Source organism: Rhincodon typus, chromosome 1 (assembly GCF_021869965.1).
Source record: "Rhincodon typus isolate 14 chromosome 1, sRhiTyp1.1, whole genome shotgun sequence".
NCBI lineage: Eukaryota > Metazoa > Chordata > Chondrichthyes > Orectolobiformes > Rhincodontidae > Rhincodon > Rhincodon typus.
Genome location: NC_063332.1, coordinates 104,402,315 through 104,429,540, shown reverse-complemented (window position 1 = coordinate 104,429,540; position 27,226 = coordinate 104,402,315). Strand labels below are relative to the sequence as shown.

Here is a 27,226-nt window from a genome sequence, read left to right as displayed (position 1 = left end):
GGAGTGGGAGGGAGAGTTAAAATGGTTCGCGACTGGAAGGTGTTGTCATTTGTTGCGAACAGAGTGCAGATGCTCTACAAAATGGTCTCTGAGCCTCCACTTGGTCTCACTGATGTAGAGGAGGCCACATCAGGAGCAGCGGATACAATAGACCACATTGACGGATGTGCAGGTGAACCCCTGTCTAATATGGAAGGTTTGTTTTGTGCCTTGAATGGAGGTGGGGGGGAGGTGTAGGGGCAGGTATAGCACTTCCTGCGGTTGCAGGGAAAGGTGCTGGGGGTGGTGGGGTTAGTGGGGAGTTTGGAGCGGATGAGGGAGTCACAGAGCGAGCGATCCCTATGAAAGTCAGATAGGGGTGGGGAGGGAAATATCTCTTTGGTTGTGGGGTCAGATTGTAGGTGGCAGAAGTGGTGGAGAATGATACGTTGGATATGGTGGTTGGTGAGGTGATATGTGAGGACAACGGGGATTCTGTCTTTGTTTTTGTTGGCGGGGGGGATGTGAGGGCAGAGGTGCGGGAAACGCAAGAGATGCGGTTGAGGGCATTTTCAATCACTGGAGGGGGAAGTTGTGGTCCTTGCAATAGGAGGGTATCTGGGACATGCGGGAGTGGAACACCACATTTTGGGAGCAGATGCAGCGTAGTCGGAGGAATTGGGAGTAGGGGATGGCATTCTTGCAGGAAGGTGGGTGAGAGGAGGTGTAGTCCAGGTAGCTGTGGGAGTCGATGGGCTTGAAATAGATGTCGGTTTTGAGGCAGTCAACAGAAATGGAGACAGAAAGGTCCAGGAAGGATACAGAGGTATCAGAGATGGTTGGGCCTGTGAGAGAGGAAGAAGCGGAGGGTTTTTATGTCATCTGCGTGGGGGATATAAGTGTACAGGCCCAACCAGTCCCCATCCACCTACACCCTCATCCGTTTAACAGAACTTGTCCTTACCCTTAAGAATTTCTCCTTTCACTCCTCCCACTTCCTGCAAACTAAAGGGGTGTCCAGTGGGCACCCATGTGGGCCCAAGCTATGCCTGCCTTTTCATAGGATACGTGGAACAGTCCCTCTTCCACTGTTACACTGACACTATCCCCCACCTCTTACTCCGCTACATTGATGACTGTATCGGTGCTGCCTCGTGCTCCCGTGACGAGCGTGAACAGTTCATCAACTTTACTAACACCTTTCACCCCAACCTCAAATTCACCTGGACCATCTCCGATACCTTCCTCTCCTTCCTGGACTTCTCTGTCTCCATCTCTAGTGACTGCCTTGAAACTGACACCACTCCCGCACATCCCAAATGTCTTCTTATTTCAAGGACCGCACCATCTCCCCTTCAGTGGTCGAAAATGCCCTCAACCGTATCTCTTGCATTTCCTGCACCCCTGCCCTCACATCCCCTCCCCCCATCAAAAACAAAGACAGAATCCCCCTTGTCCTCACATTCCACCCCACCAAACCTCCGTATCCAACGTATCATTCTCTGCCACTTTTGCACCTACAATCCGACCCCACAATCAAAGAGATATTTCCCTCCCCACCCCTATCTGCCTTCTGTAGGGACCGCTCTCTCTGTGGCTCCCTCATTCGCTCCACACTCCCCATTAACCCCACCACCCCCCGCCCCCTTCCCCGCAACCGCCGGAAGTGCTCCACCCGCCCCCCCACCCCCCCCCCCCACCTCCATTCAAGGCAAAAAACAAACCTTTCATATTAGACAGGGGTTCACCTGCACATCCGTCAACGTGGCCTACTGTATCCGCTGCTCCCGATGTGGCCTCCTCTACATCGGTGAGACCAAGCGGAGGCTTGGAGACCATTTTGTAGAGCTCTGAGCTCTGTTCGTGACAAACGTCAACACCTTCCAGTCGTGAACCATTTTAACTCCCTGGGTGACATGTCCATCCTGGGCCTCCTCCAGTGTCTCAACGATGCCACCCACAAACTGGAGGAGCAGCACCTCATATTCAGCCTCGGGAGCCTACAGCCTGATGGCCTAAATGTGGATTTTACCAGTTTCAAAATTTCCCTGCTCCCGGCCTCACCCTATGACCAACCCTCCCTCTCATCCCTGCCTCCTTGACCTGACACAACCTGTCCATCCTTTCTCCCACCTATCCGCCCTTCCCACCTCACTGACCAATCCCCACCACTCCCTACCTGTACACTCACCTATCACCATCCCACCTACCTTCCCCAACCCCACTTTCAAGATGCTTTCAAGATTAGTCTCAGCTATTTGGTGGAATATCTCATTTTGAAGTTGTTAAGTTTATGATAGTTTTCATTCAACAAGATCTTTAACCTTAATGTAGTCTTTGTTATTAGTCTCTGTACTGATGATGACATTACACTTAGAGCAATTGAATGTATTTTGTGTTCAAATAGTAACTGATTTTTAATGTTCCCAGATCTCTAAAAATGAATGGGTACACAACACAGGCACAGTTTTGGTCTTCGGTTTTGGGATTGTAGTCTGCTGGATCCAGGTTGTTTTAACTTTTCAGGCAAATCTAAAGCATGAAGGAGTTAAAGTTGGAATATTGCGTGCTATGATTGCAATAGCTATCTCCATAACCATCATCCTGTGTATCTTTTGATCTATGGGCAGAATTTTCTCCTTCCTGATGCAGTGTGATCAATCACACAAAAGGTAGGAAAGTGTGGAGAGAATGAAAAAAAACTCAGGATCTCGTAAATTTTTCCCTTCAAGCCTAATATAGCGACTTCAGAATCTTGGAATTGAATGGCGACCATTTTACTTTCATGTATCCACATCTCATGAAAGCCCCAACTCAACTATTTACAGCCACTTCCAATGCTCCTCCCCTCCCCTGAGAAACTAGATGGTACCAAGTCCCACTAGTCAGAGTGGATACCTGGTGGTTGTAGCCCACCCATTGTTTGTCCCAGCCATCATGTAAATGCTTCTTCACAACCATGTCCCTGTATGTTCTATGGCCACCATTCTTCTTGACCCTTCATCCGTGCAAGTTGACATCAACAAACATCCAGCCTCACCACATCATTATGCTTGCTCTCATACCAACTCACACACCACTTCAACCCTTTACTTTGGAGCTCAGAAACACCTATGACTTGCACACCGGCCAAATTGCACAGGGACACACACCTCAATCATCTACACAGGATACATCATCCAGCTGTTAGCTGACTTTCTTACTGCTCACTTGCTTTATGCTTAGTAGCCTTTTGCTACTTAGCATTGCTTTCCAAGCACACATTCACTAATTTCAGTGCTGACTTACAGTTTTCTAGCTTCTGTGTGGGTCACACTGAGTTCCTAACATCCAGGGCTTTAGTGTTCAGCTACAAACTACCAGCCTCTATGGCTTACATTGCTGTTTACCACAGAGGGAAATATAGACAGCTGTGACCATGGGGAGCACTGGAGGGAATGAACATGTCTCTGTGTGACAATGGGCTATGTCAATGTCACACCTGCAGCATGCGCCAGCACTGTATGCAGCAAACATACTGCACATGCTTCAAGCAAATGACCATCTGAGAAAGTCAAAGGGAAGCAGTCTTTAGTGGGGTGAAAGAGCAGTTAGTCAAGGGGCTGGTGCAGTTTCACTCCAGTGGGTTGGTCATGTCAGTCAGGCACTTGGTCCTGCTCAGTCAGGGTGTTGTGGTGATATCAGTTGAGATGGTAGGCCAATTATTCCTGCAATGAGTCAGAGGGAAGGACTGAGTGTGATCAAAGTGAATGGAAGAGTAGTTAGTGGTGATGCATGAGTAGGAGAGGTGGTGAGTTGTCCTCATTGAGTGAGTAGGATGCAGTGATGGCACGAAGAGATAGTAGTTAGCGAGGATGAGGTGAGTCATCCACAACCCAGCACTGACTTCAGCTGTATTTTGGGTTCAGGCTGTCTCAGTCTGGTGGTATGGTCTCTACTGGGTCTGCAGGAAAAATGACTGCGCTCCTCTCCATAGTCTGCCAGAAAAAGGACTGCGCTCCTCTCCATCACTCCATTTGTCAACACCACTAGGTTTCTGTCTGCACAGTGAGGAGTGAACTTCCCTTTTTTCTGGGCCATGTCCTGAAGGTAGAGGTTGAGCATCACTATATGAGAGTCATTCTTGTCTTGCAGCATCTGAAGTGGTGTGCAGCTGGGCGATCCAGTTGCACAATTGCCATAAGTTCCTGGCAGTGGAGGGCATTTCCACCTCACAGTACCATGAGGAGGGAATCAAGTTGTACAATTAATGATGTGATGAGTGGAGGACTGTGTGACAAAAATCATTCCAAACCATTGCAGACTGGACACCATGAATCTCACTCCACAAAAACACTTTGACTGAAAACAGGAAAATTCCACTTATGTGTATGTTGGGTAGAATTGGAAAATTGAATCAGAACAATCAAATTACCGATTGTCTGTCACTCTGACTCATAGAGATCTCTGTGGCTGAGTCTGATTACATGCAAGACAGAAGACTCAGGTGGAAAATCCTCTGCTTGTGTGGCCCATCTAGAACCATACACAGTTGGGCAATCCAAGTATTAAACTGCAAGAACCAGAAGAGTTAGTTAACAAGACCTGAGCAAGGAGTATGAGCACTACAGATGGTTTATGGCCTTTTTTCACACATGTTCCCTGATCAGCCAATCATTTCCAGCATGTCTTTGAAATCTAAATATCTTTGAATTTTTCTTGCACTCTCTTCTCAATCAGATGTCCTTTGAGATTCCATCCATACAGGACATTTTCACTTTACATATCATTAACATAGATTTGCATACACTTAGTATAATGTTTAAGTTAAACCCGATTTATCATACATGACAGGTCATCACTGTGATATTCCAGCTTTATAAATGATTAACACAATCACTTGGTCACTGCTTATCATTTTAAAAAATAATAATGTAAACCAGGATTACTGCCTCAGAATTATTTGCTGAATTCCTTAACTAAATTATAAATAGATCTTTTTCTGGTTGCACAACGTAAATATTTCCATGGAGCAAGAACCCAGTGGTTATGGGTGATGCTTTTCCTCCTCTTCATAGGGACATTTGCAATTGAATTTCGATATTCTGAATTTAACATTCAATGTACTGATGAAGAAAGTTTATCAAAAGTCTCCACCATCATTGCTGAGTTCCAATAGAGATCATTTTACAGAAAATTATTAATGAGACTGTCATTCCAGTAGTCCAGAATATTAATGGATATGGTTCCTAACTCATAAATTGACATTAAATTTAATGTTTTAAAACTTCAGATTGTGGATTATATTTGTGAGATTATTTCTTTTAACATCTAAACTCTTCCCTCATTGAGATTATCCTTTGCGACCCTTATCACAGATAATCTTTTTTCAACTCACCACCAATCTCTCAAAGACAATTTGAGATAGGAAATAAAAGCTCACCAAGTCAGCAGATGCTCATCTCCTGTGAAAGTATTTTCTAATAAAAAAGGTAGCACATGCTTTGGGAAAAAGTGAGGGTGGGGGCCTGGAGTCTAGAAACATGGAGAGAGGTTGGTATTTGGGGGGAGGGGGTTTGGCAGGGCAGGGGGGGTAATATCACAAGATATTATGTGGTATTATGTGAGGTACGTGGAGAATGGGACTGTGGCATACTATCACTGTACTGGACAAATATGCAACTTTGTATGATGAATGTGCTACTGTTCCTGGTCTCTATAGATCTTAGAACTTGCTTGCTGTTGGAGCAAGGCCAAGCTTGACTGAAGAGACTTGCATTTTATAGCTTATCGTTTTCAGCCAGAGAGATGTTTGGTCAAAAACTCAAAAGGAGACATCTACTTCTTGATCTTCAGCGTGCAGTGTTGCAATTATATTGAACCCAAATTCTAATTGATTATCTGTTTGTGCAAAGTATTTGATTTTTGTTTAAAAATGTTTTTCTTACCTCCACATTGCTTCAATTGTCTTTTGCCTGCAACCTCTTCCAGCCAGCTAGATGGATGGACATGTAGTTCTGGGCAAAAGTAGGCATTGGAACAGTAAACCAACTGTTGCAGGCTATTAATGGATGAACTCAGGTATATATCTTGGGTTAAATTCAAGACTTTGATAAATATGTTTTGTAGAAATATTGGGGGTATGGGGCTATGCTGATTGGAAAATGGCCACTACTTCTGTTTAAAAAAAGATAGTAACATGTATAAAATATACCTTTACAAAATGGACCTGGGAAAATCAGATAACTTCTTTGATAATTTCTGGACAGACTGACAGAGTCTGCAAAGATACAATGGATTTCCCAGTTGCTAGCTGACTATCCCTCACCTTTTCAATGAATGGGTTTTAATGTCACTGGCTGCTAGACCTGATAGCCCATGAAGATGGAATTTCAAATAAAGCCAGCAAGATGATTATAACCGGGATGTTTGATGGGATTCAAACAATTCCCCCTTGTGTGTCGAATACATTGACTCCAATCCATGATATGGAGAATGGAACACACTGATACCGTTACCACACGACTGGTAAAACTGTGGGATAGTAGGAACACAGTAAGGTAGAGTGGGACCAGTACCTCAGGAGGAAAGGTTGCCCACTAATAAGAAAGACAGTCAGCTTGGATGATGAGAAGGAACTAATTGGTCACCTGCAAGATTCTCTTCACTACAGGAACTCAGCCACAATTTGTTTTAAACATCCAGAAAATTCCACCTTCCATTCATCTCAACAGAGAATCCTTCAGACTTGCAACATTTTCAGCCAACAGAAAGTAACCACATGACCTGTTTCTTCTTACCCTTTTGGTAATCTACATGCATATTACATCTCTATAAATCATCTTTTCTAGTGTCAGTCTGTGTTTGGGAAGTGGCTGCTTGTATTTATATTCTAGGTGTTGTGAAAATAAACATCAATCTTTTGATTTAAACTTACAAGGCCACCTATTCTTTGTCGTCCCAGCACTCAAAAAGATGAACTCTTCCTCAAAAACGTAGCCAAGTGTGAGACATCAGCCATTACATAATGAATGGTGGAACAGGTTTGAAAAGAAGAATGGTCTATTCCTATACCTATATGCATTAGCAGCACAGAAGAACAATGTGTCAGCCATACATGAGGCTATAAATTTATCCATGAGATTTTGAACTGAATGCACTTGGCATACTGCAAGTTTGAAATCTGCGAACGATGCTGTCGCTAATGTTTTAATTTTTATCCTAACTATTATATTGCTGGAAGGAATAAAAGTGCTCCACATAGCTCTACATTCAATTATCCAGTAGTCTCCATTACACCAACCCCCCTTGAAACCTCTGGGGCTGTAACTGGGGCCCACAGCACATTGGCAATGAAGATATGAGAAGAGTGCAGCAGTCCCCTATGTTGTCGCCATTGGTCTTTATAGGTACATGCCATGTGCCCAGCACGGGTTCATGTCCTGGATTCAGGCACAAGACCAATTCTACTACCATTCAACAATTATTAGGAAAATTCTACTCTTAAAACACAAGAAAATGTGTACAAAACATCTTACAGCATGCAAAATCTAACAGTTCACACATTATGTATATATTTCTTTACTTAAATTTACTTAACTGGAAAGTGTGTTCAAAGCTCAAATTGTACAAAAATACTCCTCACAATATACTTTTCTGATTTGTGGAACTCTGTTGTAACTTGCTAAAAGTGAAACCACAAGGTGGAGCTCCTTAAAGGAGTTTGTTATGGCAGGAAAGAACTTGCACTTCGACAGCAGCTTTCACATCCTCAGGCTCTCCCAATGCACATCATTGCCAATGACATACTTTTGAAATGTAATCACTGTTCTAGTTGAAGGCACACAGCAGCTAGTTTTCACACAAGGCACTACAGACAGTAATACCAAAAAAAATATGATTTGCTTTAGTGATTGACAATGGTTGATGGATGACTATTCCCTTAGAAACTGGCAAAACATTTGCTCCTCAGATATAGTGACACAGGATCTTCCCAGGAGAAGGCAGATTTAGTGTTTTTACCTCAAAAACTAGCACTGTGAACACTGAGTCACTCTCACATTCCAGTGCTAAAGTTAGATTCTATGTACAGTCTTGGAAGAGATGCTTGAACCCATGACCTCCAGATTCTGAAATAAGAGCACTGAAACAGACTGAAATTAATATACAAAGTACAATTTGTCCTGGCTTGTACTGCACAGGTCTTCTATAATTCAGAAGAGGAGGTTCATAACATGAGCTTCCCAAAGCAGAGAAAGTAGTAAAAAAACGTTTTTTTTAAATGAAAAGCTTAACTAAGCATTAAAGATTTATTAGAATTATTTAAATATACTTTGTTAAAAACTGGAGTTTAAACAAATGTCTATTTCTCTTTCTGATATTGTTAGCATTGCTTAATGTATTTTTACCAGAAGTGTTATATACTCAGTTAAGTATGTTAAATTGATCCCATTAAAATCACAGACATTTCAGCTTCACCTCTTTACAGTCCAAAATGGTTTTTCCAGTCACAACAATGTGTAAAAGTACAAAATCAAACTGCACAATTAGGGATTTTTCACATTTCAAGTAGATACACAAATTTAACGTTTCCCTAAAACAGCATATCTCCGTAATTGCACGTTTGATGAAAAGGTAGATTATCTAGTTCCTTCTCGTGTGGATAGTAGCCTGGACCAACTTCTCATCTGAATTTTCCTGTTCATCTTGCGACGTCATTACCTCTTTATGTAGCCAATACCTTTCCATAGCAGCAATACCGAAATCATAAGCTTAACATACAAGAGAAAGTAATCACAAGCCACTGTCCTAATCTTTCTCGTAATCTTTTTGTAGAAAACAAACTTATTGTAAATGCTTTTCTCATGATTAGAACAAATTTATGAAAATCCTTGCTGAGAAATGGTTTTAGTAAATCCTTTTGATTGTACTTTGAAGCTGCTCAGTTTGCTTTGGGATCGGATAGTAAGAGTTCACCAAAAGAGGTGATAATAGAACAAGACATTTCTTCTTCTGTCAGCTCTGCATTTCCAGGCCTCACCACAAGAATCACTTGAACTCCTGCTTCTTCCGCAGCCCTTGCCTCTGATAGAATATTTAAAAAAGCAAAATTTACAGGGCCAATAAAATAATAAACTAAAACGCTAAACATATGGACGAATGACAACAAATCTCTCAGTGCTTGTGAATAAATGCACACAATTGCAATGAGCCACAGGAAACAAGATTCAAGCTGAAGTAATGAAACAAACACAAAGTGCTGGAGAAACTCAGCAGGTCTGGCAGCATCTGTGCAGGAAGAAACAGTTAACATTTCAAGTCTGGTATGACTTTTTCATACCTTGTTGTCTCTTGACTTTTTCACAAGTGTTTTATCTTAAATTTCAGACATGAGAATGACATGAGAATAATCTCAAAGTTATACACGTTAGGTCATCAACTATTTGTTTGCAAATATAAAAAAAAAGCAAACACTTGATAAAATAAATATCCTTTAATCTTTAGCACATTAAATCAATGATAGTCCAATAAATTCTTATTGACCCCTTTTTGACTTGAAACTATGACAAGGCGAATGTTATAATTGTGAACATAAATCACAAGGCTCACTGATGTTAACTAAATAGTATTGTATTAAACCTTGCCAGTGGTTTGTTAATACTTGGGATGTGATCTGTTGTTGGAATGTAGAAGAAATGTTTGCATTTACATATCACACCAAACACCCTAGATACATTGTGTGCAATGAATGACGATTCAGAAGTGTCAGTAAACTGTTCAGGAGGCAAATGTGGCGGCCAATTTGCAAACAAAAATTGTATAAACAGAATGAATAAATGGTTAATCTGTATTCTGGTGGTAATAGTTGAGGGAGAAATGCTGACCAAAACACTGAGCGAATTCCCTGCACTTCAAAAAAATGCCAGCTCTTTAAAGTCAGTACCACAATCTATCCGTACAAAATAATACATATTATTGATTTATTTCAAACCTGCTACTTTAAGCACTGTTACTATTCAAGATTTGCCAATACAGGCAAGATCATTGCACTCTACTCACTCGAATGCATCCTTTCCAAAAAAAACCAATTATGACAGTGTACAAGGAGGCCATTCAGCCCAATGGCCTGGAATTTCTGATGGCCAGTCATTACTCCAGTGTAGAATGGAGTTGTGTACGGAGACCCCGAAAAACCCCCATCATTGCAGACTCTGAAGGAATTGCCCAAGAAATTGAAGATTCTGTTGGCCAATTCCTCTACTCTTGGAATCTACCGTGAATGTCCATCTAAATTGGAGCATTCAAAAAGTTCCAATTAATTTAATGAACTAGTTATTCAGGAAAAGTTAGAGTATTAAATACATAGTCTAACTTCCGACTAATTATTAAGGAGATCCCATTACTAATCTCACATTCCCAACAACAACTCCCCCGGAACCCTTATAGCACAAGATTCTGACCCCTCACCAGACTCAACACCCCGACCCTGCTCAGCATCTGACATGTCCCCCTACACCCACCCCACTCCAAACTCATTCGCCCTTTCCCACCCCCTTCAGGCACCCAGCATCACCCTTCCCATCCTCTTGACCCACAGCCATACTCTTACCCATTATCAGCCTCCACTCCAATTGGTTCTCAGCTCTGGATCCAATCCAACTCTCGCCCCCACCTCCCGTGAAAGTCTGCTGGAAAGCATCGTTTGTCCAACCCTGCTGCCACACCACGCTCCTGGTCCCCCACACTCAGAATCTCTCACCAACACCAACCTACCTTTAAGACAGAATCACAGACTTGCACCCGACTAGACTGGTACCCTACCTATTTGGCATTCTATACTACTAAACTGGCACACTACCTACCCTCTTGGCACACCATCACATCTGGCACCTGACTTCCTGTTACACTACACCATACCAAATGGCACCCTACTTAGAGGGTCCTACCTATCTGGCACCAGCCCCTCGACACCAACCTCAAACTTACCACATGTATGGACTGTTCGTATGTTACTGTATCATTCTAGTCTTTTCAACTTTAGCAGATGGCAGCTGACTTCTGTGAAAGAGGGCATGGTTTGCCTTCTGCCGATTGTACTGTGCTACGAGAGAATTGTCAGACGGAAGGAAGGGTCCTGGAGGAGCCCTGATCGGAATCTCCTGTCCTGTAGAGGTCTTCCATTACATACAAATAAGAGCAGAATTGCAATCTGCATGAGATTACCACTTATCAGAAAGATGGACCCACTGTGTCTGCTTAGCATCTGATTGAGCATTTCACTTAATCCCACTCTCCAACCTTCTCCCCATAACCTGCACATTTTCTTCTTCAAAACAGAATCTCAGAATTGTTGCAACAAAAATATTGAGACTAGCTTTGTATTCATGATTTGTTTTTTGAATTTAAATTCCACCAGCCATCACATTGGCCATTGAACTCGTCCTGTGGGCATTAGCCGGGGTCTTTGATGTCCAGTAACATTACCAATACACTGCTATCTCACATCTTAGCAGCTCTTATTCGTTCTTTTTTCGTTCCCCACAGAAATGTCACTGAACACTCAAATAAGTTGCAAAAACAAGCAATAAATATTTGAATAGATATGTACCTTTTGTCACATCTGTTAGGAAAAGTATGTTGTCTGTGGAACAACCAATATTTTTAGCAATTTCTCTGTAGCTTTCAGCTTTTACTTTGGATCCAATCTTTGTGTCAAAATGGCCATCAAAAAGCTGTGAGGATGAAACAAATGCCATACATTCATCACTTTCACCTTTAGATATGTACTTTGTTAAAACTTTAGATTCATCACTACTTTACACCACTCAATGTCAACAGCTTGTTGCATTTCTAAACCATATACTGGCCAATTTTTCTGAAGAAGGGTCTAGGCCCAAAACGTCAGCCTTCCTGCTCCTCTGATGCTGCTTGGCCTGCTGTGTTCATCCAGCTCTACACCTTGTTATCTCTACTGGCCAACTGTATTGTTTTACATTTAACTGCTAAACCTAGTTGTACTGTTTGTCATTATTTTATTAGGGAATAAATGATGATCGTTTATTTCATCCTGTCTTGAGAGCACTGACTCCTACTGGGCCCTGTTCCGTAGACACTGACCTTGTCCTTGCTTGATGTACAGATTAACCTTCAGCCTGTGCTGGAAGTTGTGATCAGCAGCAAGAACTGTGGACCAGGGATACCAGGACCTACAACCATTCAAGAGATAACAAGGTGTAGAGCTCGATGAACACAGCAGGCCAAGCAGCATCAGCGGAGCAGGAAAGCTGACGTTTTGGGCCTAGACCCTTCTTCATAACCCCTACAACCCTACAACCCCCTACAACCATTCCTCCAGCTATGTTCAGCTGACTGATTGCTGCTTGAAAATTGAATCCAAGAACTATTTAAGATTGATAGGAATGAAAGGAAAGACAGTATTTAAAAAGGGCTGCATTTGGTGCCACTGCAATTGCAGGTGGCACACCCACTGCCACATGCAGTCGCAGTGCCTATGCTGTCACCAGTAGCAGCACCAGTGGTATCAAAGAATAGTAGCAATTTGTAGGATTTATTTTCGAATGATTTCACATCAATTCACTTAAAACCCCCTGGACTAGATCACTAAGTTGGGCAGGAATGGGCAAGGGACTACTAAGCAGAGTAGCAATCTACACAGTGTTTAAGGATGGGTTCACTGCTCTCATTTTAACACATAGAAAGGGGTTCTGGCTTGAGTCTTTCATTTTTGGTTGTATTCTCAAAACCTTAAAAGGTAGAAGTTAGGCTTTTCATTGATATTTTCCTTTTGGGTTGTTTTGTGTCATTTGCATCATTACACCCAGGCATTAGTTTCTTCCACGGGCTTAACATTCCATTTTTCTCTTCTCGCCATGCCAGTACTTGTTTTATGAGTCTTGATTGCTGTCAGGTCTGATTGGGCCCTCCTGGTGCCTCACATATATGTAAATATCATCTTATATAAGTAAGAAATGCCTTGCATTTGTTTGTTCTCCATATGTAAAGACTGTACAGAGTTGAACTGCTCTAGTGACTATTATTGTATATAAAGACTTCTTATGAATAAAGTGTATTTTTGAAATGAAAAATACAAAGGAATAGGGACTTCTGTTTTGGGGCGTGGGAGGGGTGGAGTGTCGGAACATGCTACTAACAAATGATGGGGAATTTCAAATGCAATAATCTGAAATATTATTGTCACTCTACTCAATATTAAACAGTCTGCTTTAGAGACCTTTATGTCTCCTGTACCAAAGACATCTCTACAAATGTCATGTCATGTAATATAAGGAAAAGAATTTGTCCTACAGAAACTAAGGCTTCCAAATAACCCAAGGAATATCTACCACACTGGGTAAAACTAAACTGCACATGTACATCAAGTAAGCACTGTTTCAAAGATAAACAACATCACTAAAAAGAAGGATTTTCACAAATTTAAGTGGGTTTCAGACTTACTTGCATGACCAGTATTCCTTGAAAGTATGAGAGCTTCAGACTCTACGAAAGAAACTTGTAACTTTCATTTCTGTGCAAAGAATTCTTTGCCTTTTTTTTATAATTTGTTCATGGAATGTAGGCATTGCTGGGAAGGCCAATATTTTTGTCAATCATATTGCTGTGGGGCTGTGGTCTCATGTAGGCCAGGGCATTAAGGATGGCTGATTTCCTTCCCTAAAGGAGATTAGTGAACCTGATTGGTTTTTACAACAATCGATAGTGCTTATAAATCACCATTAGTCTAGCTTTTAAATTCCAATTTTTTATTGAATTAAAATTTCACCATCTGCCATGGTGGGATTTGAATCTGTGTTCTCAGAACCTGGATGTGTGGAATGCTAGTCCACTACGCCACTTCCTCCCTATGGGGAAACATTGCATGTCAGCATATTTTTTTCTTGCACAGGATGTTGGTATCACTGGCAAAGCTGGCATTTGCTGCCCATCTCTAATTGCTCTGGAATTGATTGGCCATTTCAGAAGGCACTTAAGACTTACTGTGATCTGGAGGCACATGTAGGTCAGACTCAACGAGGATAGCAGATTTCCTTTCCTAAAAGATATTTATCAACCTGATGGATTTGTTTTACACAACCATCAACAATGGTCACCGTTAGACTTTTTTTTTAAGTTCCAGGTTATTTTTAATTGAATTCAAATTTCATCATCTACCATGGTAGGATTTGAATCACTAGAAGATTAGCCCGGGCCTTTAGATTACCACGTCAGTGACATTATTACTAAACGACCAGATCCCTCACAGACATTTGTTTTTTGGTGTGATATCAACTTCATGAAGATCAGAAAATTAGAAGTTTGGATTCAATTAATCTTCAGCTGCTATAAGGAAATACTAGATGGAAGACTCTTAGTAAAACAAGTCTGTCTGTTATATACACAGTTACTGAATTCACTGAGAAACACCCTAACAGCTCATGAACACCTTCATCTGGTTATCTTCGCTGAGATATTGCTGCTCCTCAGTTTTTAGCTCCACCTTTTAAGACTGTGCTGAGCGAAAATATGACAATTGTGTAAAAAGTTTCCAATGGTACCACCCAAGAGATGTGGTTTAATAAAATCAAAAGAAAGTTTGGAAAGTGGTAGAACACTTTTCCTTTCTCCTAACAGCAGCAACCCTGTTCCTTATTTCGAGTCAGGATATTTGCATTGACTTCATCCAACCCGCCTTGATTCACCACCCCCAGCTCTAAGGCATCTTGGCAGACAGTTCTGGCTGCATGTCCCCAGTGAGAATTCCTAAATGTTTAGTCCAGTTAAGATTTATCGTATTAGTGTGATCTGGAAGCACATGTAGGCCAGACTCAACAAGGATAGCAGATTTCCTTCCCTAAAAGTCATTTATCCACATGATGGATTTGTTTTACAACCATCAACAATGGTCACCATTAGGTTTTGATCTTCTGGTTTGTGTTGTATGGTGTTAGCTTTCCGGGCAAGCTTTTCTCAGCACGCTCCAGCAATGGTAGTTGGGATCTTTCTAGTCTTTATGTCTAAGCATCTCATCTACTGCATTGACCAGCTGACCTAGAAGAGCTCGGAATGCCTGAACCTTTGCAGATTTTCGTTTTAATTTCCAGTCTGAGCAGTGCCAGTATATTTTCACACTGATGAACTGGTTGAGGAAACCACACTATCAGTAAGGACAAGTGCAACAAACAAAGGTTTCCTACCTCCAACAGGTCTCCCTCGACAGAGTATCCAAACAGAAGCTTCTGAGCTTCCACACTGCCTGAAGAGTAGATGTACACCTTCTTGCCTTCCTTTCTCCACTCTTTAATTGCTGGAGCAACATCTTTATACACTCTGACTCACATTCAACAATAATAAAGAGGAATGTTAAAACACAATAGTAATTCGCATCTATTCAAAAAAATTAGCCATTGCTCCATTCGGAATTGTTTCCTATTCAATTTTCTTTTCCTTAACAGCACTGACCCTTGTGAGTGTCTGATTTCATGGGTAAGATACCAGAAGGTTACCAGAATCCCAGTAGCCATTTCAGTGTCGGCAAGCCCAGATAGCAAGGACTGAAAGGTTATCACAGCCAACCACAATCCAATATCACCCTCTAGGTCTGGAACAGTGGAAATAGTTAATCTTTATCTATCCTGTCTTTTCCTGTTAGTATCTTGAGGACTTCGATTAGATTACCCCTTAAACTTCTAAATTCTAGAGAAAACAGGTATAATTTGCATAATCTCTCCTGATAATTTAACCCCTGGAGTCCAGGTATCATTCTTGTACACCTACATTGTATTTCCTCTAAGGCCAATATATCCTTCCTAAGGTGTGGTGCCGAGATCTACTCACAGTACGCCAAATGGGATCTAACCAGGGTTTTGTATAACTGCAGCATAACTCTGCATCCCTAGGACTCTAGCTATAAAGGCCAGCATTCCTTTAGATTTCTTGGTTATTTCTGCACCTGTTCATGACATTTTAAAGATCTGCACACCTGAACACCCAAGTTTCTTTGGACATCCACTGTATTTAACTTCATACCATCTAGAAAAACCCTGATCTACTCTTTTTTAATTCAAAATGGATAATTTCACACTTGCTTACATTGAACTCCATCTTGTCACAGTTTTTCCCACTCACTTAGTCTATCAGTATCCCTTTGTAATCTTATGCTATCATCTACACTGTCTACAGTGCCGCCTAACTTTGTGCCATCAGTAAATCTGGATATATGACTTTCTGTGGCATTACCAAGCTGTCAACAAATAATATGAATAATTGAGACCTTAACACAGGCCTTTATGGGGCACCACAGATCACATCCTGCCAATTTTGAGTTCTTGCCCATTATCCCTACATCTGTCGCATGCCACTCAACCAATTTCCCAGCCCTGTCAGTAATTTGTCCTCAGTTCTGTGAGTTCCTACCCTTATGTGGAGCTTTATCAAATACCTTCTTAAGTCCTTATAAAGAATATCCACAGATATGTCCCTGTCCACTACTTTATACTAGACGTGATAGCAGAACATTTGGAAAGCATTAACAGGGTTGGACAAACCAGCATGGATTTAAGAAAGGCAAATCATGTTTAATAAATCTACTGGAGTTTTTTGAGGATGTAACTGGAGGAACGGATAAGGGACAACCAGCGGATGTGGTATGCTTGGATTTTCAGAAGGCTTTCCTACATAAGAGGTTAATGGACAAAATTAAGGCACATGGGAAAAGGGTAATATGTTGGCATGGATTGAGAATTGATAGACATATAGAAAATAGACAGTGGGAATAAATGGGTCCTTTTCCGGGTGGCAGGCAGTGACTAATCATGTACCACAAGGATCAGTGCTTGGGCCCCAGCTATTCACGATATTTATAAATGACCTGAAGAGGAAACCAAATGCAACATTTCCAATTTTGCTGCCATCACAAAACTCGGTGGGATTGAGTTGTGAGAAGAATGCAAGGAGGCTTCAAGGTGATTCAGACAAGTTTAGTGAGTGCAGATGCAGTTCAATGTGGCTAAAGGTGAGGTTATACACTTCAGTGTGACAAACAGAAAGACAGAGTTTCATTTAAATTACTGTGTATTGGGAAATGTGGATGTATAAACGAATCTGGGTTTTCCTGGACACCAATGAAAGTAGACATGCAGACACAGCAAGCAATTAGAAAGGTAAATGGTATTCATTGCAAGAGGATCAGAGTTCAGAAGTGGGGAGGTCTGACTGCAGTTATACAGGGCCTTGAAGAGACCACACATGGAGTTATTGCATGCAGTTTTGGTCTCTCTATGTAAGAAAGGATATCCTTGTCACAGAGGGACTGCAGCTAAGGTTCACTCGGCTGATACCAGGAATGGCAGAACTGGCATATGGGGAGAGATTGGTTTGACTAGACCTGTATTCAATACAGTTTAGAACAATGAGAGAGGACCTGATTGAAACATATAAAATTATAACAGGGCTGGACAGACCAGATGCAGGGAGGATTTTATTTAAATTATTTATTCACGAGGTGTGGGCATTGCTGGCTGGGCCAGCAATTATTGTCCATTCCTAGTAGAAGGTACTGATGAGCTGCCTTCTCAACCCGCTGCAGTTTATTTCGTGTAGGTACAGCCACAATGCCATTAGGGACGGAGGTTCAGGATTTTGACCCATTGACAGTGAAGGAATGATGATATATTTCCAAGTCAGGATGGTGAGTGGCTTGGAGGACAACTTGCAGGTGGTGGTGTTCCCATCAATCTGTGTTCCCAGGTTGAGGAGTCTACATCAGGGTGCACAGGCTCAGGATACAGGGTGGATGTTCATAGTGGCCTGTCTTGCTTGCCTTGCCTTTCCCCCTCAGCCAGACAGATCAGCTTCATGTTACAAGTTCTTGCCATGTCATTTAACACAGATACAGAGCCAGGAAGCTTGCACAGTTATCAACAAGCCTCAGTCAAGTCAAGGGAGTAGTCTTCACTCAGGGCAGAGTCAGGATTCTTTGTCATGAGGAGCGGAAAGAAGAACAGCCTACCACTTGCCTAGACTCTTTCTGCCTGACTGTCAGCAACTTTCCTCCTGGAATGAGACAGCGGCTGGTATTCAGGGAGATGAAAGTGGGTGGCACAGCCGTTACTGTTGGTGCAGGTGGGGAGGTATCCCGAGCAAGTGAGTAGGCAGCACAGAGGGCATATTAGTGGTGTCAGGGGTTGGAGTGGGTGAAAGTGAGGTGGGGAGGTTTGCAGGCAATAGTGAGAGTGATAGGGCATGAGTCTTGGCGGGAGGTGGGTACAGTAGCAGAGATAGAGTGAGTGTAAGGTATCGGACTGAAGATGGTGGCACTTACCCTGGCGAGCAGAGAAAGTCATTGACCTTCTTCCTGCGGTGCTGGGTATTCCTCCAGATGGTTAAAACTGCACTGATCCGGGTGGCAACCTTGAACCAGGTTGGTATGAGCTGGTGTTGTGACCTCCATTGCTGGTCCTGAGGAAGAGAATGTCCCACCTCTGCAGTGCCCCATCCAGCAGGATCTCCAGGATCCTGCCCATAAAGTCGAGTGCTGATATCTCCCTGTCTGCTACGTCTGGGGCAAATATCAGGAACCATGCAGGGTAGCTCTAGACTGACAGTGCTGGTCCAGATGCATAATGGCTTTTGAAAGGTGTCACTGGCACCAGGGATGCCAGTCAATTCTGTGGTCTCTAGTGAGTACCAAGTTGCACTGGGAGCGGTGAAATGGGACAGGTGCAGGACATGATTCTCACTGCGAGGGTTCAAATGGCAATTAACGTGGCAAATTTGGTAAGATACAGTGCAAACACTTGCTTGGCTTTGCCACGTTAATCACTCCACCAAACTCCACATGACTCGCACGGAGCTAAAAAATGGTAAGATTGCACCTTCTGATTCTATTTGTGGGATCAAATGCAATTTGTTCCATAATGTACACCTTTTAAATCACTTACTCTCCCTTTACTTCTCCATGTAGAAAGGCTTCCCTCCACATGTGACCCTGCAGCTGTTTCAAAGCTGTTGTCTTCCTGTCCTGGGACATCTGCCACAAGACGTTATTTGTCACTATTTCAAGAGCTTGTTCCTTGTCAGCATTCTCTCCTGAACACCATTCTGGAATTAGCACTGCTCCTTCTAATTCCTTGTCATCTTTAGCCTAGGACACATAAAAGAAGCATTACAGAAGTTACACAAGGTATCCAAATGAGAAAAAATAAGCTTTAGCATATAAAATAGTTCAGAAATTGTAGGGAACATGGGTTGGGGTGGGGGTATTAACATAAGACAATCAAAGATAGCTTTGAAATATGTGCACATAAACGCACAATGCATGAAAAATTAAATTGAAGGCATGAATAAACACTAAGGACTTCTGTATTGGGAATCAGAGACAGCAAGTTTAAAGAAGGGAAGGATTCAGATGTTGATGTTCCTGTCTACCAGGAATTCAGTAAAGAAAGGGAAGGACAAAAGAAAACAGAGGTGGAATTGGGAACATTGATTAAATAGACTATTTCAGCACTGTAGAGGGAAGATTCAGTTGAATGGTCTGAGACAGAATCTACCTGGCTAGAACTGAGTAACAGTGGAGAGGCTACTTCCTTCCATCACTTCAAGTATGCTATTGCCTACAAAATATTACAAAGGTGATAGAACAGCATATTTGCAGTCAACTCAGAAACATGAGTAGGCCATTCAGCCCTTCAAGGCTGCTCTGCCATTCAATGAGATCATGGCTGATCTGACAGTACCTTCGAAATAATTTTCCCTCACATTCCTGATAATCTTCCAAAACCTTGTCACCTCCCTCACCCCACTCACAGGTTCACTCACTCTCAGGGGCAGTGAACAGGGGGGTAGCACAGCAATAAGCCAGATGGGGACAACAAGTGGTCAGGAGCAAGACAGGCAAGTGTTTGGAGTGAGACAGTGGTCAAATTGTGATCCAGGTTTTTAATCCTTTTAAAATATTTGTGAGACACTCATGTTATTGCTGTTATTGTTTGGTGCAGACACCTTGCTACTGCAACATTGGTAGTGACATCACAGAAATGCAACTGCCTGGGGCATGAGTGTACCCCCTGTAGTTGTGGAGGCAGAAAACACAGCCCTTTATAATGTTTATATCAGTATTTCTTAGTAGTTAGGTTAAAGGGACTGTCAAACTACGTGTAATTTCATGTTATATTTTAAATGTAAGTTTACTTAATACAGTAGCTTAGTGTCCCTAAAATGAATTACAAAATGATTGACCCAGAGGAGAGCCCTCAGTGTGTCACTGTCTCAAATGAGGGCACCAAGGGTTAGGGGATCAAAAGGAGCAGCAAAGGCAGTGAAGAGAGAAGTAGTAACAACGGGAAGCACCAGGACCAGTTCCAGTCTGATGTGGACACACTGTGATAGTGTAAACTGCCCTGAATTCCTGATGAACTGTGTTAGCAGGAGGTACACTGATTATCAAATTCTGTCATAGAAGCCATTACCCAAGTCCTGCAGGGTCACTACTGCTGGGCTGTGACAACAGCGGGTGCAGCTAAGCTGGCAGCAAATGCAGCCTTCCATCCCTCCATCAGGTTTGCAACACATTTCCCCTTTATTGCATTCAGTTCAGCAAAATATTACTTATCCCTCGAGGTGACAGTTATCTAGGGAGTAATAATCTGACCTGTCAGATATACCTGTTTTCTCAAAAAGTCAATGTCTTCCTGACATTCCTTCTCATTCCAGTGTGTATGGAGGTAGCTCTTCACATTTTCTTTGATGTAAGGAAACAAAACATCCTAATTTAAAAATACATACACACACATTAGTTTATACAGCACAAGCAAGCCCAACGTATGCAAAAATAAATTGCTGAGAATTAATAATGGCTTGCAAAGTGCTTTTGCTACAAATCACCACCCATAGGGTGGTATGATGGCTCAGTGGTTAGCACTACTGCCTCAAAGTGCCAGGGACCTGGGTTTCATTCCAGCACTGGGTGACAGTGCGGAGTTTGTACATTCTCCCTCTGTCTGTGTGGGTTTCTACTGGGTGCTCTGCTTTCCTCCCACAGTCCAGAGATGTGCAGGTTAGATGGATTGGCCATGTTAAATTGCCCATAGTGTCCAGGGATGTGCAGGCTAGGTGGGTTAGCCATGGGAAATGTAGGGTTACAGGGATGGGGTGGGTCTGAGTAGAATGCTCTTCAGAGGGTCAGTGTGGACTGAATGGCCTGCTTCCACACTGCAGGGATTCTATAACAGAAATTCAGACCTTGGCAATACTTTGATGTGCATTCTCTAATCTTGAATTGTGCTTCCTACACCACATATGGGGGGGATTAGCACCAAGTTTCCCCCTGTTCATTTCTAGACATTGCTTGCTTCCATCCTTAATTCACCCCTCTGCTGCAAAAACCCTTATCTATTTTTTGACCTCACTTACCACGAGAAACTTCACAAAATGTAGAACTTTTGATTCATAAATCATTACTGATTACATCTGCACCGCAACACACTTACTTTAAGATCCTCGTCCCTCGTTTGAACTCTCTATGTAACCTTATTTAGCTCTATGATACATGAGATTCAGTGCACATTCTTCAATCCCTAACTCCAGGTTACTGGTATTATATGCCCCCTCTGCTTCAGAACTGCAAAGAGATCTTTGAGCAATTATGATCCTGTCTCTGAAATTACCTTCCAAAACTAAGCACGATGCTATGGTGGCACTGTAGTTAGCACTGCTGTCTCACAGGCCCAGGATCTGGGGTTCAATTCCAGCCTTAGATGACTGTCCATGTGGAATTTGCACATGCTGCTTGCCTCTGTGAGGGTTTCCTCTTGTAGTCCAAAAGATGTGCACGTTGGGTGGATTAGCCATACTAAATTGCCCCATTGTATCCAGGGACATGCAGGCTAGATGGATTAGCCATGGGAAATGTGGCATAGGGGTTGGCGCAGACCCAATGACCTGCTTCCCCACTGTAGGGATTTTATGATTCTAATTTCCCCTGCAATGACACTGGTTCAAAAGTGTTAAACTGGCTATGAAGCATGTTGCCATATTCTAAAGATCTGAAAGGTGCTTCTAAGAATTCTAGAAGTAACTCTTGTGTCTTACCCAAAATTCTGCTCAATTTTTACATTTCTACCCCTTGTGAAGCATTTCATTTTCTGTGATCAGTGTTTTACAAAAAGCTGGTGTACATCAAACTGAAAATATTCATAAAAAGAATCATGTCTCAGAAACAACCCAAACTTTGTGTTTTAGACTTATATTGAAATCCAGTGATGAATCCAGAAAGTTCTGAACAAGCTTACCTTTTAAAGTTTAAGTATATGTAGATATGTATGCACCCCATGAAGTAATCTGTACTATAATACAGAGTTCCGCCGGGAATTGTAACTTGTTATAGAGTAGGTAAGCCCAGCTTCCAGTCCTTTTGTAAATATAATTCTTCTTATTTAATAAATATTTTAAACTATTGGCAGCAGAATTGTTGGTAAATACACAACCTTGACATCTAAATAACTCGACAGGTTTTACAGACACAGCAACTAATTAAAAATGCAAAGGGAATGCTGGTCTTTATTACAAGGGAGATGGAGTGTAAACGGAGGGAAGTCTTGCTATATCAGTATAGGACATCGTCTCCTTATTTAAGGAGGGACATACTTTCACTGGAAGAAGTTCAAAAAAGGTTCACTTGGTTGATTTTTAGAATGAATGGGATTTCCCCTGAGGACAGATTGAGTGGGTTGAGTAGGTTAAACCTCAAGTAATTGGAGTTTAGAAGAAAGAGAGATTGGGAGAATGTGACAGGGTAGAAATAAAAGCAGGAAGCACTGGAAAAACTTAGCAAGTCTGGCAGTATCTGTGAAGAGAAACAGAGCTAATGCTTAAAGTCAAGCATGAACCCCAGAACTCGGGGACAGCATTTCAAAGTGGTTTACAATTTAAGACAGAGATGAGAAAGAAATTCCACTCACAGAAGATTGCTGTCTTTGGAATTCTTTACTCCAGAGAACAATGGAAGTTAAGCCATTGAATACATTCAAGGCTGAGCTGGGCAGATGTTTGAATTTCTTAGAGTTAAGGCTTATGGAAGGAAGTGGAACAATGGAAGATGTTTAAGAAAATAGAGATGGAATGCATTCTAGGACTTTTGAGGAAGTAGCCACAGAGATAGTGATGCACAGATAGTAAACTTGCAAGGATCCTTAGATTCTAGAAAGGTCCCAGAGGATTGGAAAACTGCTAATGTAACATCTTTATTCAAAAGGGAGGAAATATTTTTAAAAAAGCAAACTGTAGACCATTTAGCTTAACATCTGTCAATGGGAAGAGGTTGGGTAGGTTGGTCCTGTACTGATTGGAGTTTAGAAGAATGAAAAAGCGGGCTTATTGAAACATACAAGATTCTTATGGGAAGACTTGACCAGGTCGATGTGGAGAGGTTGTTTCCCCTTATGGGAGAGTCCAGGACCAGAGGGCATAGCTTGTGGGCTCCAGCTGCTTCCTCTTTACCATGGACATGCAATCCCTTTACACATCCATCTCCCATCAGAATGGTCTCAGGGCTTTCCTTTGGTCCAGTCCTATTCTGGACCCCCACCCATAACTCTTTCACTGGTATATCGATATCATTGGTGCTGCCTCCCTCTCTTTTCCAGAATTGGGAAAGTTGATCAATTTCGCTTCCAATTTCCACCCCACTCTCACCTTCACCTGGTCTACCTCTGACTCCTCCCTTCCCTTCCTCAACATCTCTGTTTCCGTTTCTGAGGGTAGTCTAGCCATCAATATCCACTACAAACCAACCGACTCCCAGTTTCCTTGACTATACATCCTCATACCTTGCTTCTTGTAAGGACTCTATTCCACTCTCCCAGTTCCTCCATCTCCATCACATCTATTCTGATGTTGCCAACTTTGACATGGGTACCTCTGAAATGTCCACCTTCTTCCTCAGCTGAGGATTCCCCAGCAGTGTAATTGATAAGACCCTCAGCCAGGTCTGACCCATCTCTCGCACTTCAGTCCTCACCCCCTCTCTTCCCTCCCACATCAGCAATAGCGTCCCCCTTGTCCTCCCCTACCATCCCACTAGCATCCACATTTAGAGGATCATTAGCCACAGTCTCCACCACCTCCAGCAGGATGTCACCACCAGACATATTCCCCTTCCCTCCCCAGTCAGCTCTCCATAAGGGCCATTCCCTCCGGGTCACCCTCGTCCATGCCTCCTTCATTCCCAACACCTCACCCCCTCCCCATGGCATCTTCCCCGCAGCCCTAGAAGGTGCAACACCGCCTGTTTATTTTCTCCCTCCTCAAGGCCAAGGACCCAAATATACCTTCCAGGTGAAGCAGTGCTTTACCTGCACTTCACACAATCTAGTCTACTGTATTTGCTGCTCACAGCGTGGCCTCCTCTACATTGGGGAAACAAAGCGTAGATTGGGTGATTGCTTTGCAGAACATCTACTTTCTATCCGCAAAAAAGACCCTGAGCTTCAAGTTGCCTGGAACATCAAAACACCATCGTGTTCCCTGCCCAAAATGTCTGTTTCAGGTTTGCTGCACTGCTCCAGTGCAGCTCCACATAAGCTGGAAGAACAGCACCTCACTTTCCGCTTGGGAACTCTACCCACTTCTGAACTCAATATGGAGTTCAACAATTTTGGGGCTTCAGGCATCTTCTCCTATGTCCTCACCCCAGCCCCCACACACCAGGCCTTGTTATCACATGGTCTGCTATTACATAGCACCCAATGTTAGCCACTCATAACTATTCACTCTCCCAGACTGATCATTATTCACACCTTTGTCTGTCCAACTGTTCTTCTCTCTTTGGTCTCTATCTCCACTTAGCATTTACTCCTTATGCCCTCCAGCCTATTTTCTGCAAAAAGATAACTTTTCCTAATTACAAGCAGTTTTGAGGAAGGGTCGCTGAACCGGAAACGTTAACTCTGATTTCTCTCCACAGATGCTGCCAGACCTGCTGAGCTTTTCCAGCAACTTCGGTTTTTGTTTCAGAATAAGGAGGCGCTCATTTAAGACAAAGATGAGGAGGCACGTGGACTAATCAGACCTTATTGAATACTAGGTGCCCTACTCCTTGTTCTTATGTATGTATTTTCGCATGAAGAGACATGAAAGCTCTGTGCAGATTTAAGGACTCTTAAGTGGGGCAGTGAGTTTCAACATGTACACAGCATTACGTGGGCATTGCAAAGCTCAAATGAGAAATGTGGCCATCCTATGACTATTTTGACCCATAACTTTAGTTTTAGGAATATTTTGGCGATGAGTGCCCTGGTGCAGCTACTCCTGGCCTTAGAGTGGCAGAGGCCAATATTCAACTTGTTGCAGTAACTGCATGCAGGACCAACACGAACGAGTCGAACTCCGGCTCGTTTCACCACGTTCACCTCATTGTAGCAGGGAAAGAGCCCTCGCGACTTGTATTCTTTAAAACGGAGGCCTCGTGTTACGAAATTCCTGCTCGTTTTGTTCGCTTTACCTTTACAAAGGAGATGGGAGTCGTGGTCCCCTCGATGTCCAGCAGAAATGCATTGACTGCCGGAGAAACGAGAGTGCGCACCATTGCTCTGAATCTGCAGTTCTTTCTGAAAACTGCAACCCAGAGCCCCGCTGGCAGGCCGCAGCTCTGCTCATCTTAAAGGCGCTGCGAAACTGTTAGCCGGCATAAAACCGAAAAGGGAATTATCGCCCTATCCAGTTCTTCTGTTCTTCTTATTGCATCAAAATTCTAACTTGTAGCTTATTCGAGGTAGAACGTTTTGAGGAGTGACAAGGTGGGTCAACTCACCATAGAATACCCAGCTATTGACCTACTCCTCTTAAGGTTCTAGTATTTATTTTGCAAATGTATACTTTATTTCATAAACTATCTATCAGTTCCAAAAAAAAGTTGAAGACCAGTGTTACAGAAAATACATTAAAATTTCATTTCTCATTTGAGCATTGTACCTTTGGTGCCCCCCCCCATTAGAGTGCCATATTGGAACATTTACTACTTATGACAGGAAATTGTTTACATTCCAATACAAGCTACCAAAGGTTGTACAAGTTATAAGACCCTCAAGATATTATGGCAGAAAGGCCGTGGACTGTGAGCTTCCCCCTTTGCAGTAGCTACCCAATTTCAATGCATCCCTCAGCACATAGTGAGTTGATGGTCTCCAGGCTCAGTTGTTACTTTTCTCACAGCATTTGGAGTGTATATTCCAGAGAGACCCACAGCAAGGAGCTACTCAGTCCAAACCTCAACAAAAATTACTGTAACTCTCTCCAGACATTCTTTGCGAAAGCACATTCTGGAAGGAGATATGTAGCATTCTCTTCTCCACTGCAGCCATCTAGAGGGCAGTGGTGCAGAAATTTAAGATGTGCACACAGGGTTTGACAGGTCATTATCAGTTGAGCTACACCTTGGTGCTTGTTGGAAAGTTCTGCCAATGAGGCATTCTGCCAAATAACTTTGACAATCTGTTCAGGGAACCACCTTTTCCCATACAGCCTCAAGGATGTTACATGTATTGTGATTAGTGTATGGCTAGGTAACAAAGTCTAAATTTTTATTTTATTCTGCACAAAGTTAATCTAGTTTGTCTTTGTAGTTGGCATCAAACTGAAAGCTACAGTTTGAAATTCTGTAATGGCCAGGTGGCCTTGGCAGAGTTTTTTCAATGGTTCCCGTCGAACACCAGCTTAATTAAGAACCAGCTGAAACTGAAATTTAATTAAGTGACTCAGATAGGTGTTTTGTGTTATGAACACATATAAGTAGGTAACTTAGACAACAAGGTGCAGGGCTGGATGAACACAGCAGGCCAAGCAGCATCATAGGAGCAGAGAGGCTGACGTTTTGGGCCTAGACCCTTCATCAGAAAAGGGGGAGGGGGAGGGGGTTTTGAAATAAATAGGGAGAGAGTGGGAGGCGGATAGAAGAGGGATAGAGGAGAGGATAGGTGGAGAGGAAACAAACAGGTCGAAGAGGCGGGGATGGGGCCAGGAAAGGTGAGTGTAGGTAGGGAGTTAGGAAGGGGATAGGTCAGTCCAGGGAGGACGGACAGGTCAAGGGGGCGGGATGAGGTAGGTCGGTAGGAGATGGAGGTGCGGCTTGAGGTGGGAGGAGGGGATAGGTGGGAGGAAGAACAGGTTAGGGAGGCAGGGACGAGTTGGACTGGTTTTGGGATGCGGTGGGGGGAGGGGAGATTTTGAAACTTGTGAAATCCACATTGATACCATT

The 27,226-nt window shown here is 42.7% G+C and overlaps 2 protein-coding genes across 3 annotated transcripts in view; one reads left to right on the top strand and one right to left on the bottom strand.

Moving 5' to 3' along the window:
* The window catches only part of tmem150c (transmembrane protein 150C), a 28,952-nt gene extending 23,702 nt beyond the window's left edge, over nt 1–5,250 (top strand). The window contains exons 7-8 of the mRNA XM_048603522.1: nt 2,410–2,587; nt 4,953–5,250. Of these exons, the coding sequence (XP_048459479.1) occupies nt 2,410–2,587; nt 4,953–5,137 (363 nt within the window). The 3' untranslated portion in view covers nt 5,138–5,250. The remainder of the gene's footprint in view (nt 1–2,409; nt 2,588–4,952) is intronic.
* Nucleotides 5,251–7,514: 2,264 nt separating this feature from the next.
* On the bottom strand, nt 7,515–25,640 carry enoph1 (enolase-phosphatase 1). Of its 2 annotated transcripts, XM_048597127.1 has the most exons (6): nt 25,475–25,640; nt 20,640–20,741; nt 18,915–19,117; nt 15,171–15,303; nt 11,567–11,690; nt 7,515–9,042 (listed from the first exon to the last, which is right to left on the bottom strand). In XM_048597127.1, the coding sequence occupies exons 1-6, from the start codon at nt 25,556–25,558 to the stop codon at nt 8,900–8,902; spliced, it is 789 nt and encodes a 262-aa protein (XP_048453084.1). In that variant the 5' UTR covers nt 25,559–25,640; the 3' UTR covers nt 7,515–8,899. The 2 variants fall into 2 exon arrangements, with proteins under 2 accessions (XP_048453084.1, XP_048453090.1); XM_048597133.1 differs by lacking the exon at nt 20,640–20,741 and having other exon boundaries at nt 25,475–25,621.
* Nucleotides 25,641–27,226: the final 1,586 nt, after the last annotated feature.